Source organism: Hemiscyllium ocellatum, chromosome 35 (genome assembly GCF_020745735.1).
Source record: "Hemiscyllium ocellatum isolate sHemOce1 chromosome 35, sHemOce1.pat.X.cur, whole genome shotgun sequence".
Classification (NCBI taxonomy): domain Eukaryota; kingdom Metazoa; phylum Chordata; class Chondrichthyes; order Orectolobiformes; family Hemiscylliidae; genus Hemiscyllium; species Hemiscyllium ocellatum.
The window spans coordinates 7,431,189-7,446,882 of record NC_083435.1 but is presented as its reverse complement, the minus strand read 5'-3'; the positions used below and the strand labels follow the sequence as shown (position 1 = coordinate 7,446,882).

At 47.2% G+C, this 15,694-nt stretch overlaps 2 protein-coding genes across 2 annotated transcripts; both read left to right on the top strand.

The window, feature by feature from the left end:
- The first annotated feature begins 334 nt into the window (after window positions 1-334).
- LOC132832738 (tumor necrosis factor-like) lies at window positions 335-4,034 on the top strand. Its single transcript, XM_060850860.1, has 4 exons — window positions 335-619; window positions 1,221-1,281; window positions 1,685-1,750; window positions 2,280-4,034. The coding sequence occupies exons 1-4, from the start codon at window positions 443-445 to the stop codon at window positions 2,690-2,692; spliced, it is 717 nt and encodes a 238-aa protein (XP_060706843.1). The 5' UTR covers window positions 335-442; the 3' UTR covers window positions 2,693-4,034.
- A 5,203-nt stretch (window positions 4,035-9,237) lies between these two features.
- Window positions 9,238-12,618, top strand: LOC132832745 (tumor necrosis factor-like). The gene is made up of 4 exons (XM_060850869.1): window positions 9,238-9,531; window positions 10,566-10,626; window positions 11,035-11,100; window positions 11,630-12,618. The coding sequence occupies exons 1-4, from the start codon at window positions 9,355-9,357 to the stop codon at window positions 12,040-12,042; spliced, it is 717 nt and encodes a 238-aa protein (XP_060706852.1). The 5' UTR covers window positions 9,238-9,354; the 3' UTR covers window positions 12,043-12,618.
- Window positions 12,619-15,694: the final 3,076 nt, after the last annotated feature.

Sequence of the window (15,694 nt, the reverse complement as noted above, 5' to 3'; positions counted from 1 at the left end):
TGAGCATTTTTGAAGAAAGCATTTTCTTGAAATAAGAATAAAACGTCCCTTCCCTCACCTGCCCAAGATATGAGCCCATGGGGGATACATGGAGAGACTGGGGGGAATTGCTGGGACCCACTTTTGGTTAGGGACAGGATTTCCCGGTTTGGGGAGAAACTGCTGTCGTTCCACGTTGGGTGAGAGTTAGACAGAGCCAGTCCCACATTCGATGTGGAGAGTGATCGCTTTCCAATCGCTGCTGTTTCTGCCTGGGGATTTCCCACTCCATTTCATCACAGGCAGCAGTAGCTGGTTATAAAGAGCTGTCAGTGAGCAGCAGCAGTTATAGAGCAGGCAGCTCCCTCCCAGAGAGAGAGAGACAGAGACAGAGAGACTCATCCAGAGCCTGAGTGGACCCGAGAGAGGCTGTCCCAGAGAGTTCCCTCTGCCCCCTGACAGCATGAAGACTGAAGCCAGGTTCTTGGAGCTGGAGAATGGGGGGCTGCTGCCCATCAGGGAGTCCGGCTCCAACACAAGCTGTTTCTGGCGGACTCTGTGTGCACTCGCTGTCCTCGGCTTGTTGCTGCTTTCTACCTCTCTCCTCCTGCTTCAGTTTGGAGTGCTCCCTACAAACCAGGTGAGGATCAGCCTTGGGGAGGGGGCTCCCATCGGGTTAGTGTCTCCCACCGCCTGGAGAACATGGTGTTTCTGTCCAACACCGGGTCGCTGGACAATATCGTGTCTCTGTGAAATAGACTGTCCACTAGACTGTCTCTGAATCAATGTCAGTGTGTTCAGTAATGTCCAATACAGTGTCTCTGCACAGTACATTCGCTGTACGGTATAGAGACTGGACAAAGTGGTCTCTCTGTACTCAGTCGTTTCACTGTACAGTGTCTCCCTACAATACAGTGTCTCCTGACAGTACAGTGTCTCTCCACAATGCTGTGTCTCTCCACAGTACTGTGTCTCTCCACAATGCTGTGTCTCTCTACAATACAGTATCTCCTGACAGGACAGTATCTCTCCACAATGCTGTGTCTCTCCACAATGCTGTGTCTCTCCACAGTACAGTAACTGCCTCCCATGTGTTGAACCTGTTCAGTAAAGACAGCCAGCTAACAGACCATCCAGCCCACCCAGCTGCAGCCCTGGGTTGTACCCCGACTCCTGTCAGCTGCAGCGGAAATTCGAGAGAATTTCACATCTTAACGTCTGCCCTTGTTTCATTTCCTCAGGATTCAGGGTTAAAGCTGGAAGTCTCCCATCCCTCACTGACAACAGCTGCTCAGACCAGCGGTAAGTGCTGTCAGGGTCAGTCCATCATATTCTGTTATCAACGTCTATCTCGGGTTAACCCCTGACTTTGTGTCAAACTTTACTAATATTTCTGTCTTCTCATGGCTGCCATTTCCAGTACAGTATCGTTCTGTTACTTTCTTTCTTCAGTTATTTTGATGTCCATTCTCCGGAGTCATCGTCTGTCTTTTGAGAATTATCTTTCAGTTTGTAGTGATAACAGACTCGAAACCTGTTTCTTCCTGCAGAGATGTGTTTCATCTTTCACTCTTCTCTCTCATGAGCCCACCTGTCTATCTGTCCCTTCTTCACCCCCACCCACCCCCCCTCTCTCTGTGTCTGTCAGTCTGTGCTCTGTGGGTGACCCAGCAGGGTCTGAGTTTCTCTCTTTTCCATTTCCCAGGTTTGCCTCGACTCCTGCAGCAGGTGGGGAGTGACCCCCGGCCGAGAATCGCAGCTCACCTGACAGGTACGGAACTGTTCTCAATGTGACAGCATCCTCTAGAGAATAGGCCACAGCAGCTGGGAGGGGGCAGGGGTGGATTGGGAAGATGCTAACTCTCGTTCTCAATAATGCAGTGTGGAGAGAGCCCTGGAGGAGGAGGGTGGGAGATAACAGGACCCTGGGCAAAGAGAAGGGGCTGTGGTGTGAATTGGTTCATCTGAACACAGAGACAGCAGCACAGGCATCAGAGATGAAAGCCTCCTGTGACCGGCCTCTCTCTGGGTCAGGGTGACAAGGGAGCTTAGTTTACAATTAAGATGTAGACCGTCCAGTTTCTCTCCCATGGTAAATCGTGGGATCTGACTGTGCACAAAGTAGTGGCTCCTTTTCCTGAAATAGCACAATTACTCCCTCAATAACACCTCATTGGTTGTAAGGTGCGTTACCATATCCACAAACCATGCCTGGTGCTACATCAATGCGGGCTAGTTATTTCTCTTGGTTTGATCCTCATGATGTCTTCTCTCTCTCTCTCCCACCCCTACCCCCTCAGCTTCCCCAACCAGCAAAGGAGGGACCGTGATTTGGCAGAATGAGAGTGACTCCACCTTCACCGAGGGGCTGGAGTTCAGGGACAACCGTCTCATCATCAAGAGGCCTGGACAGTACTTTGTCTACACCCAGGTGGTCTTCCACAGCATGGAGTGTCAGCCCCAGGCCGTCTACCTGAGCCACGAACTCACCAAGCTGTCGCCAAGTTATCCCGAGGAAGCCATCCTACTGAAAGCCACCAAATCCGCCTGCCACTCTCACCAACGCAAGGAGCCCTGGTACAAAACCTCCTACCAGGGAGCCATCTTTGAGTTCCTGGAGGGAGATCAGATCTTCTCCAGGGTTAACGAGGAGACAACGGGATATGTAGACACAACCGAAGGGAAGACTTTCTTTGGAATATTTGCTGTCTAATTCTCCCGGGACCTGCAGATTGATTATCAATGACTGATCAAGAATTTCACATTGAAATTCTGTGCAAACTGACAAAGACACATTGTCTTCTTATTGTTACTTGTATACAAACTAGATTCATTTCTCTTGGATTTGATTTCAAGAGTTTCCAACAACAGAAGGTGTCCGATGTGTGTGGCTTTGAGGATTGGCTGGTGCAGTGAAGTATCAGAGTAAATATCCAGTGTTGCAATTCCAGCTTTGTACAAAACACAGAATGGGGTTGGTCAGGGAATCTGTGCTTGCCTCCAGCTAACATCTAGGCTTGAGGGACCGAATGGCCTCCACCTGTCACTATAATGTCCCTGCTTCTAACATCCCTTTAACACTGGGCCCAGGTGGAGGTGACTCACTGCTGTGTAACACTGATCCTGTTGGATGAGTGAATGTGGTTGGAACAATGTGAAGGGAGTTGTTCAGAAATTGCATTCCTAATCTGCTGTTTCTGATTGCCGTGAACACAAAGCCTCGCAGATCGTGTAATTTATTTCATATTTAAATTGTGTTTTCTGTTGCTCACTTTATTTGAATTTGTCCTCTTCAGGTAGAAATCCATTTGTCTAACCCTGGAGTTAAAAAGACCTCCGGGATCCTGGGTCTGATATTCAGACTGGTTATTCCCTGAGACCAGGTACTGCTCCTTGAAGAGGATGATCTATTCCTCATTATTGATTTCCATTCCAAAGGATCACTGCTGTCTTTGTGAAAAATGAAGCAAGTTCATTGAGTTGGCTGTTGGGTGAGGAATGCCAAAGCACCTTCTCAGCAGGGCATTGGCTTTCTACCTCGACAATGTGATTGGTCAAATCTTCACAGACTCCTCCCTCCCTTGAGTCCATATGGTCAGCCCTGCAGTTAAAATGGGGACAGAACACTCAGCGAACACTAAGAGTTGGCTCCCTCAATGTTGGCCTGGGCCTAACCTGATGGGACTATATTGTGCTCCTCCAGCTTCGTCCTCGTCAATGTTGGAGGGGATTCTTTGCTGCTCTGATCCAAGGGGAATGGTTGAGATTGTTCCTTCATGGAAATGTCAGCTTCCCTTTGTACCTTGTACTCTCCATTGGTCACCCTTCAGACTGGGTAATGCACAGTAAGATCCCAGTAATACACCTGATTGGCTCTGCACACCGTGAGATTCTCTATCTCGAATGAGGGACCACTGAAATTGAATTGCAGTTCATCGACCAACCTGAGTGTTTATGTAACACTGTAACATCTGTTCTATAGGTGTCTGTTAGTGACAATGATATTGTCAATGTTAAGATATTTCAGATTAAGATAAGATATTATTTAATTCTATTTATCAATGGTTGTATTTATATTATTTATATTATTTATATTAATATTTATGTCTGCAAACATAAAGAGGAATTATTAAAATTATTTGAAGAGTATCTAATGTTTCCTTCTGGCTGTTGTATATTGGTTTGGGTTTGGAGATGTTCCTGGGCAGTGTTTAAATGAGAGGGTACACTTTCTACGCTGTTACAACTGACTGTTTGATTAATTATCACATTGGGAATTTGGGAGAGAGAGTTTTGAGCTGGGCACATTTATGGGATTGAGAGATTGTAAATATGAGATAACAAAACCGGATCTTGGTAATCTTGTTGGATGAGGAGATTGGGAATCTGAGAGAGGGAATCCAGAGTTTGAGAGAAGAAATTAACGTCTTCCCATTTCTCCCCATCTCTGTCTGAAATGGCCATCCCCTAATTCTGGGACTGTAGTTACACATCCTGTCCAGCCTGGTTAGGACCACCTGCCTCTCAGCATCTCTCCTGATGAGCCATTAGAATTGGATCTGTTTCAAAGAGTTCACATTGTACACAGCTCAACTCCAATGTGCACCTCTCCAGTCTCCCACACATCACTGCAGGAACCAGAGGATTAAAGCAAGCGTGTGAGGATGGGGTTTCAGACAGAGTGCAGTAGGTGCCTGACATGCACTGCCAGGGGAGATGACAGGAGCAAATACGATAGCAACAGTTTAGAGATATTTGAGCAGACACAGGAAACAGGCAGAAACAGCGGGATATGGGACATGTACAGGCAGATGGGATTAGTTTAGATGAGCATCATAATTGGCGCAGAGATATTGAGCTAAAGAATGTGTTCTTGCTCTGTATTATTCTATGCCCCCTGTTTATAAAATGCCCAAATTCCTCTAAACAGAGACAGGAAGGTAACGTCTAAGTGTGGAAGGAAGAATCAGTACTCTCCCTCCCAGATCGGTTCTCAATAAAACACTGAGAAATATTCAATTTGCAATCCAGTGTCACTAAACCATATCAACTGTGTCACAAACAGGCTGGCAGGGTGGGGTTTTGGAAGATGATAAATTAGTGAGTTTGTTGTAAAAGCACTCAGGCCAAATGTGAGAATTGTTTAAAAGTTCAAAGTATGTGGTTTATTTAAGAAAGCAAAACACTTATTCCAAATCTCTGAGCCACAACCACAGACAGACAGCGCTCAATGTCAGAACGACTCACATGTTCACAAGAGAGTAGAAGTTTTCTCAAAGGGAAACATTTAATCAGCCGAATGGACAGCCAATACTTAAATTCTTTCTATGTCTTGAAGGAGATGCAGTAAAGCAGCAGCTCATGGATTAACTCTTGTTTGGGAGTTAACCCTTTCTTTACCTGTATCTTTGTTCTTTTCCAGGGAACTGATAAAACACTTTATGTACAACATTTGATGCTCTCATCAAACTCAGTTGGAACAGACATGAATAGGTTGGACCCTATGCAATGTGAAATATTTACACGTGATATTATAAAACAGGGGACCATGCCCACCATCTTTGTGCTCACAGGAAATCAAACGTTCCTGACAATGGAGTCAGCCTGTGAGAATCTGACCGTCAGGCACAGCCTGTTTTCCTGACTGATTCCATCGGTTCCCAGCCATCTCTGTAGACACACCATTCTCAGCTGAGCACAGCTCACACCAACCCCAGTTACCCCACTGTTTGGCCAAACACTTTCAGAAATTTAAATTTCAATTCTAACCAAAAGGAATTGCCACCGCACCCTGTTCTGTCATGGGGAATGGTGTGTGAATGAGAAACTACCATCCACTGTGCCTCAGACAGATGCACTCTGGGAATGTGTCAGGCTAACTCAGACTAACACGGCTCCATGATGAGAAATTATTCATGTCCAAGATGGCTCGGCTTGTGACTTCCTTCCTCTTTTCTAGAAAGGCACTTGCAGAATCCTGTTCTTCAGGAAGGGGTGGTCAGTGAATGGAAATACACACTCATCACGGTCAATCTGACCAGGGTTGGGATGAAGGGCTTTCCAATTCTCAGGGAAGGAGGGGTTGGGTTCCATCTTGATAACCTCCTTCTCCTCCCATTCACTAACGGACCTTTGTCTGGACCCAAAGCAGGACTCGCCTCTCACTCTCAGTGAAAGCAAGTTCACCCTGAACAAGCGATGCTCAGAAAACACCCTGCTCATTCCAGGTGTCAGTCTCACAGCCTCCTCCAATACATTTACAGGGAAACAGAGTCTGGTGGCACCCAGAAAGAAGACCAGGCTGGAGTGGAGGAGGCAGCAGCCAGCGGAGAGACACAGCAGCTGATCCTAGCTCTAGCTGAGCAGATGGAAGCAATGGAGGAGGAGGTAATCGAGAAGGCAGAGGAGTGGATACCTGTTAAAAACAGGAAGAGAAAATCCTGCCAGGCCCCCAAAGCCTCCCAGCAAAGGGGGAAAAGACAGCTGCACGAGGGAGAGACAGACAGCGCTTCGGATGGGGAAGACGGGCGCAAAGCAGGTCATCACCACCAGAAGAAGAGACAGAGCACCGTAGATAAAGAGGAGGGCATTTACTCCCAACCGGGAAACAACAGACCCCCCGAAGTCCACCCTCCACCCAGTGAGAACCAGGGGGTACCCACTGCCCCACGACTACAGGTAACCGAAAGCTGTGATCCACTGACAGTCCCATTGTCAGACACAGAACTGGACGGTACGGACCCTTGCCTTGGCTCAATGTCACCAGAGCGGGTAAATGACCCCAGTGAGGAGCTGGATAGCTACCTCAGCCCAACGAAGGTCCAGGAGTTCATGCTCACCATGGGGATGCAGACAGCTACCCCAGAGACAGGACAGTCAAATGGACAATGGTAACCCCATAATCTGGGAGTTAAAGAAGGTTCCTTTGCTATCGTATAACTGGGCACCCACTCACTAGGTGGGTTCCGCTGAAGCCACAGATAAAGAATAAGAGACTGGATGGTTAATAAAGGGAATTGTAAATAGGATAACTGTAAATTCGATTAATTCAGTCTGTTCTTTGTAATGTTCAGCCATGCAATGTATATATCTATGATCGACATGACAAATTGTACAGGTACCAAAGATTTATTTCTATGAATAAAGTATATTTTGAAATAAAACAAAATTTACATTCTCCCTTCAATACAGAGACTGAAACTGTCCACGTTATTCCAGATCGGTCTCACCCATGAGGCCGGTCTCACTGAAGAATACCATTGTTACTTGTTTTGACAGTGTACCTCATTGATTTCCCCCCTTGCCCTATATGCCTTAGCCCTTTATCATGAGCTGCGGTCAGTCTCAACCACATTGAGGTGACCCCAGTTGTGGATATAGCCCAGACCCTCCCACAAACCACCCATCCATCCATTGACTCCATCTACACTTCTCATCTCTGGGAAAAGGCAGCCAATATCAAAGAGCCCTCCCATCCCAGTTATCATCACTTCCAACTTCTTCAGTCACACCGGGGATTTAAAGGTGAAAGGTTAGTGCCAAAAGGGTCAACAACAGCTTCTTCCCCGTTGGGAATAGCCTGCTGATTGGTCCTCTCATATGTATGTTAGTTCGCTCAGTGAGCTGGAAGGTTTGTTTTCAGATGTTTCGTCACCATGACTACGTAATGTCATCAGTGAGAGTCTCTGGTGAAGCGCAGGTGGTATGTCTATTTATCCAGCTTTGTTTCTGGAGGTGGGTGATGTCATTTCCTGTTCTCTTCTTCAAGGGAAGCTGGATGGGGGCCGAAGTTGATGTGTTTATTGATGGAGGTCTGGTTAGAATGTCATGCCTTGAGGAATTCTCATGTGTGTCTTTGTTCCGTCTGTCCCAGGATGTGTGTGTTGTCTCAGTCAAAGGCCTCTCATGTTTCAAATCTAATGACCATCTCGCTTTCTGAGCACCTTCTGTACAGAGGGAAATTTGGCCAAAGTGGGGACTGCAGATGCTGGAAATCCGAGTCTAGATTAGAGTGGGGCTGGAAAAGCACAGCAGGTCAGGCAGCATCTGAGGAGCTATACATTTACCCACCTCACTATGTTCCCTCACTCTGTGATCTTTGTGTGGTGCAATCTGCCCATACTGCACACAAAACCAAAGCTTTCAGTGTACACAGGTACATCTGACAAGAATTAATCAAAACAACCTAAATCAGCATTCTGTCTAATCCAGGTACAGTGCGTCAGGGCCCTCCCCTTTACCCACAGCCCAATGTACACCTTCCACTAATTGGAAGACACTGCCTAAACCGTCTTTCCCATTCACAATCCCCTGCTGCCTCTGCCTCACTATCTGCAGGGTTTCAGGTACACAGCTCGAACCACTTATGTCATCAATTCCATCAGTGTCCCCATGACAGGTGTCAGGCTAACTCTCCAATACTTTGCCTCCTTGTCCATTAGGAACTAGCAGTGGCCCTCCCCCAGCTCTCTCACTGTGTTCAGGATCACTGCCCTCCTGATTATAATCTCACCAGGTTCCTGCATCCATTCCACCCCCTGATGCCCATCTCCCAGTGGAAGGTGTTTGTTCCCTCCACAGTGAAGATGGAAGGTGAATACCTGCTGTGTTATTGTTCCATGGCCTTATTCTGTGTGTTGAACTCCCCATTCTCACTCTCTGGGTGAGCAGCACTGACGGCCCTCGCTCTGCTGCTGTTCAATGACACAGGAACTTCCGTTAGTTTGCTCAGAGAGTCTCATTTTGACCACCTGAGAAATCTGTTCGCCTTTCACTTTTCTGCAGCTTTCGGTTCGGTCCCACCATCTGACCAGTCTCACATCTTTTTGCATGGTATGGTTTTGTTCAGCTTTGATCTTTCTCTAATTTAATTCGTTCCCCACTGTCGGTGGGTCTGCCCCACACTATGAGAGAAGCGGATTATTTCTGTAATAAAGTGAGTGCTGTGCTCTCCCTCCATCTCTCTATCTCCTCCCTCTGTCATTGTTCCCAGTGAGAGCCAGGAGCCCATGGGGGGGATACATGGAGAGACTGGGGGGGATTGCTGGGGCCCACTTTTGGTTCGGGACAGGATTTCCCGGTTTGGGGAGAAACTGCTGTCGTTCCAGGTTGGGTGAGAGTTAGACAGAGCCAGTCCCACATTCGATGTGGAGAGTGATCGCTTTCCAATCGCTGCTGTTTCTGCCTGGGCATTTCCCACTCCATTGCATCACAGGCAGCAGTAGCTGGTTATAAAGAGCTGTTAGTGAGCAGCAGCAGTTATAGAGCAGGCAGCTCCCTCCCAGAGAGAGAGAGACAGAGACAGAGAGACTCATCCAGAGCCTGAGTGGACCCGAGAGAGGCTGTCCCAGAGAGTTCCCTCTGCCCCCTGACAGCATGAAGACTGAAGCCAGGTTCTTGGAGCTGGAGAATGGGGGGCTGCTGCCCATCAGGGAGTCCGGCTCCAACACAAGCTGTTTCTGGCGGACTCTGTGTGCACTCGCTGTCCTCGGCTTGTTGCTGCTTTCTACCTCTCTCCTCCTGCTTCAGTTTGGAGTGCTCCCTACAAACCAGGTGAGGATCAGCCTTGGGGAGGGGGCTGTTGTTGGAGAGTAGCGCCCACCTTCCCCTAGCCGCTTGCATTGCTCTGGGACAGGGACCTGTCTGGAAGCGGACCCTTCAAGCTGCGAAAAGGGGTTTCACTCTCAGTTCCTGCTGTAACTCTGCAGCGTTTCCAGCAAACTGGTCCCCAGGGGCTTCAGTCAGACCCGGGCCCTTTCACTGCACTCTCTCCAACAGCCAGAGCGGGTTTCCCCCCCGGGGATCCCTGCTCAGTGCCCACCCTGAGCTGTGGGAACTGTTGGGGAACTGCTCCCTGGTCTATGGGAGCCGCCGGATCAAGGCGCCTCTCTCAGTCTGTGCTGCCGGCGCTACTCAAAGGCAGGGAGAGACTGGCAGCTGTCAGCCTGAGAGTGACAGGGGGGTGGGTAGGGGTCACTCAGCCAGTCTGCATGGGCTCAGCGTGGGTCTGTACACAGTGGGGGGTGGGGAATAGGCTGGCTGGGTCACTCCGCCTCTCCAGGGGGAGTCTGTCTGTCCGGGACAGTCTACACCACAGGGAGCTCCCATCGGGTTAGTGTCTCCCACCGCCTGGAGAACATGGTGTTTCTGTCCAACACCGGGCCGCTGGACAATATCGTGTCTCTGTGAAATAGACTGTCCACTAGACTGTCTCTGAATCAATGTCAGTGTGTTCAGTAATGTCCAATACAGTGTCTCTGCACAGTACATTCGCTGTACGGTATAGAGACTGGACAAAGTGGTCTCTCTGTACTCAGTCGTTTCACTGTACAGTGTCTCCCTACAATACAGTGTCTCCTGACAGTACAGTATCTCTCCACAATGCTGTATCTCTCCACAATGCTGTGTCTCTCCACAGTACAGTAACTGCCTCCCATGTGTTGAACCTGTTCAGTAAAGACAGCCAGCTAACAGAACATCCAGCCCACCCAGCTGCAGCCCTGGGTTGTACCCCGACTCCTGTCAGCTGCAGCGGAAATTCGAGAGAATTTCACATCTTAACGTCTGCCCTTGTTTCATTTCCTCAGGATTCAGGATTAAAGCTGGAAGTCTCCCATCCCTCACTGACAACAGCTGCTCAGACCAGCGGTAAGTGCTGTCAGGGTCAGTCCATCATATTCTGTTATCAACGTCTATCTCGGGTTAACCTCTGACTTTGTGTCAATCGTTACTAATATTTCTGTCTTCTCATGGCTGCCATTTCCAGGACAGTATCGTTCTGTTACTTTCTTTCTTCAGTTATTTTGATGTCCATTCTCCGGAGTCATCGTCTGTCTTTTGAGAATTATCTTTCAGTTTGTAGTGATATCAGACTCGAAACCTTAAGTCTGTTCCTTCCTGCAGAGATGTGTTTCATCTTTCACTCTTCTCTCTCATGAGCCCACCTGTCTATCTGTCCCTTCTTCACCCCCCACACCTCCCTCTCCCTGTGCCTGTCAGTCTGTGCTCTGTGGGTGACCCAGCAGGGTCTGAGTTTCTCTCTTTTCCATTTCCCAGGTTTGCCTCGACTCCTGCAGCAGGTGGGGAGTGACCCCCGGCCGAGAATCGCAGCTCACCTGACAGGTACGGAACTGTTCTCAATGTGACAGCATCCTCTAGAGAATAGGCCACAGCAGCTGGGAGGGGGCAGGGGTGGATTGGGAAGATGCTAACTCTCTTTATCAATAATACAGTGTGGAGAGAGCCCTGGAGGAGGAGGGTGGGAGATAACAGGGCCCTGGACAAAGAGAAGGGGCTGTGGTGTGAATTGGTTCATCTGAACACAGAGACAGCAGCACAGGCATCAGAGATGAAATCCTCCTGTGAGCGGCCTCTCTCTGGGTCAGGGTGACAAGGGAGCTCAGTTTACAATTAAGATGTAGACCGTCCAGTTTCTCTCCCATTGTAAATCGTGGGATCTTACTGTGCACAAAGTGGTGGCTCCATTTCCTGAAATAGCACAATTACTCCCTCAATAACATCTCATTGGTTGTAAAGTGCTTTACCATATCCACAAGCTATGTCTGGTGCTACGTCAATGCGGGCTAGTTATTTCTCTTTGTTTGATCCTCATGATGTCTTCTCTCTCTCTCTCCCACCCCTACCCCCTCAGCTTCCCCAACCAGCAAAGGAGGGACCGTGATTTGGCAGAATGAGAGTGACTCCACCTTCACCGAGGGGCTGGAGTTCAGGGACAACCGTCTCATCATCAAGAGGCCTGGACAGTACTTTGTCTACACCCAGGTGGTCTTCCACAGCATGGAGTGTCAGCCCCAGGCCGTCTACCTGAGCCACGAACTCACCAAGCTGTCGCCAAGTTATCCCGAGGAAGCCATCCTACTGAAAGCCACCAAATCCGCCTGCCACTCTCACCAACGCAAGGAGCCCTGGTACAAAACCTCCTACCAGGGAGCCATCTTTGAGTTCCTGGAGGGAGATCAGATCTTCTCCAGGGTTAACGAGGAGACAACGGGATATGTCGACACAACCGAAGGGAAGACTTTCTTTGGAATATTTGCTGTCTAATTCTCCCGGGACATGCAGATTGATTATCAATGACTGATCAAGAATTTCACATTGAAATTCAGTGCAAACTGACAAAGACACATTGTCTTCTTATTGTTACTTGTGTACAAACTAGATTCATTTCTCTTGGATTTGATTTCAAGAGTTTCCAACAACAGAAGGTGTCAGATGTGTGTGGCTTTGAGGATTGGCTGGTGCAGTGATGTATCAGAGTAAATATCCAGTGTTGCAATTCCAGCTTTGTACAAAACACAGAATGGGATTGGTCAGGGAATCTGTGCTTGCCTCCAGCTAACATCTAGGCTTGAGGGACCGAATGGCCTCCACCTGTCACTATAATGTCCCTGCTTCTAACATCCCTTTAACACTGGGCCCAGGTGGAGGTGACTCACTGCTGTGTAACACTGATCCTGTTCAATGAATGAATGTGGTTGGAACAATGTGAAGGGAGTTGTTCAGAAATTGCATTCCAAATCTGCTGTTTCTGATTGTCATGAACACAAATCCTCACAGATCGTATAATTTATTTCATATTTAAATTGTGTTTTCTGTTCCTCACTTTATTTGAATTAGTCCTCCTCAGGTAGAAATCCATTTGTCTATCCCTGGAGTTAAAAAGAACTCCAGGATCCTGGGTCTGATATTCAGACTGGTTATTCCCTGAGACCAGGTACTGCTCCTTGAAGAGGATGGTCTATTCCTCATTATTGATTTCCATTCCAAAGGATCACTGCTATCTTTGTGAAACATGAAGCAAGTTCATTGCGTTGGCTGTTGGGTGAGGAATGCCAAAGCACCTTCTCAGCAGGGCATTGCCTTTCTACCTCGACAATGTGATTGGTCAAATCTTCACAGAATCTTCCCTCCCTTGAGTCCATATGGTCAGCCCTGCAGTTAAGATGGTGACAGAACACTCAGCGAACACTAAGAGGCTGGCTCCCTCAATGTTGGCCTGGGCCTAACCTGATGGGACTATATTGTGCTCCTCCAGCTTTGTCCTCGTCAATGTTGGAGGGGATTCTTTGCTGCTCTGATCCAAGGGGAATGGTTGAGATTGTTCCTTCATGGAAATGTTACCTTCCCTTTGTACCTTGTACTCTCCATTGGTCACCCTTCAGACTGGGTAATGCACAGTAAGATCCCAGTAATACACCTGATTGGCTCTGCACACCGAGAGATTCTCTATCTCGAATGAGGGACCACTGAAATTGAATTGCAGTTCATCGACCAACCTGAGTGTTTATGTAACACTGTAACATCTGTTCTATAGGTGTCTGTTAGTGACAATGATATTGTCAATGTTAAGATATTTCAGATTGAGATAAGTTATTATTTAATTCTATTTATCAATGGTTGTATTTATATTATTTATATTAATATTTATGTCTGCAAACATAAAGAGGAATTAATAAAATTATTTGAAGAGTATCTAATGTTTCCTTCTGGCTGTTGTATATTGGTTTGGGTTTGGAGATGTTCCTGGACAGTGTTTAAATGAGAGGATACACTTTCTACTCTGTTATAACTGACTGTGTGATTAATTATCACATTGGGAATTTGGGATAGACAGTTTTCAGCTGGGCAAATTTATGGGATTGGGAGATTGTAAATATGAGATAACAAAACCGGAACTTGGTAATCTTGTTGGGAGCGGAGATTGGGAATCTGAGAGAGGGAATCCAGAGTTTGAGAGAAGAAATTAACAAGAGATTGTTCACGTGACCTACCCATAATCCTCCTGTATCTTTCAATGAGATGTGGATGTCAAATTGAAAATACTTGAACAAATAAACTCGCTAATGTTTCTCCCACTTACCGCACAGAGGCATTTCTCCCCATCTCTGTCTGAAATGGCCATCCCCTAATTCTGGGACTGTAGTTACACATCCTGTCCAGCCTGGTTAGGACCACCTGCCTCTCAGCATCTCTCCTGATGAGCCATTAGAATTGGATCTGTTTCAAAGAGTTCACATTGTACACAGCTCATCTCCAATGTGCACCTCTCCAGTCTCCCACACATCACTGCAGGAACCAGAAGATTAAAGCAAGTGTGTGAGGATGGGGTTTCAGACAGAGTGCAGTAGGTGCCTGACATGCACTGTCAGGGGAGATGACAGAAAAAAATACGATAGCAACAGTTTAGAGATATTTGAGCAGACACAGGAAACAGGCAGAAACAGCGGGATATGGGACATGTACAGGCAGATGGGATTAGTTTAGATGAGCATCATAATTGGGGCAGAGATATTGAGCTAAAGAATGTGTTCTTGCTCTGTATTATTCTATGCCCCATGTTTATGAAATGGCCAAATTCCTCTAAACAGTGACAGGAAGGTAACATCTAAGTGTGGATGGATGAATCAGTACTCTCCCTCCCAGATCGGTTCTCAATAAAACACTGAGAAATATTCAATTTGCAATCCGGTGTCACTAAACCATATCAACTGTGTCACAAACAGGCTGGCAGGGTGGGTTTTTGGAAGATGATAAATTAGTGAGTTTGTTGTAAAAGCACTCAGGCCAAATGTGAGAATTGTTTAAAAGTTCAAAGTATGTGGTGTGTTTAAGAAAGCAAAACACTTATTCCAAATCTCTGAGCCACAACCACAGACAGACAGCGCTCAATGTCAGAACGGCTCACATGTTCACAAGAGAGTAGAAGTTTTTCAAAGGGAAACATTTAAACATTCGACAGGACAGACAATACTTAAATGCTTTCTATGTCTTGAAGGAGATTCAGTAAAGCTGCAACTCATGGATTAACTCTTGTTTGGGAGTTAACCCTTTCTTTCCCTGTAATTTTATCCTTTTCCAGGGAACTGATAAAACACTTTATGTACAACATTTGATGCTCTCATCAAACTCAGTTGACGCAGACATGAATAGAGTGGACCCTATGCAATGTGAAATATTTACACGTGATATTATAAAACAGGGGACCATGCCCACCATCTTTGTGCTCACAGGAAATCAAACGTTCCTGTCAATGGAGTCAGCCTGTGAGAATCTGACCGTCAGGCACAGCCTGTTTTCCTGACTGATTCCATCGGTTCCCAGCCATCTCTGTAGACACACCATTCTCAGCTGAGCACAGCTCACACCAACCCCAGTTACCCCACTGTTTGGCCAAACACTTTCAGAAATTTAAATTTCAATTCTAACCAAAAGGAATTGCCACCGCACCCTGTTCTGTCATGGGGAATGGTGTGTGAATGAGAAACTCTCACCCACTGTGCCTCAGACAGATGCACTCTGGGAATGTGTCAGGCTAACTCAGACTAACACGGCTCCATGATGAGAAATTATTCATGTCCAAGATGGCTCGGCTTGTGACTTCCTTCCTCTTTTCTAGAAAGGCACTTGCAGAATCCTGTTCTTCAGGAAGGGGTGGTCAGTGAATGGAAATACACACTCATCACGGTCAATCTGACCAGGGTTGGGATGAAGGGCTTTCCAATTCTCAGGGAAGGAGGGGTTGGGTTCCATCTTGATAACCTCCTTCTCCTCCCATTCACTAACGGACCTTTGTCTGGACCCAAAGCAGGACTCGCCTCTCACTCTCAGTGAAAGCAAGTTCACCCTGAACAAGCGATGCTCAGAAAACACCCTGCTCATTCCAGGTGTCAGTCTCACAGCCTCCTCCAATACATTT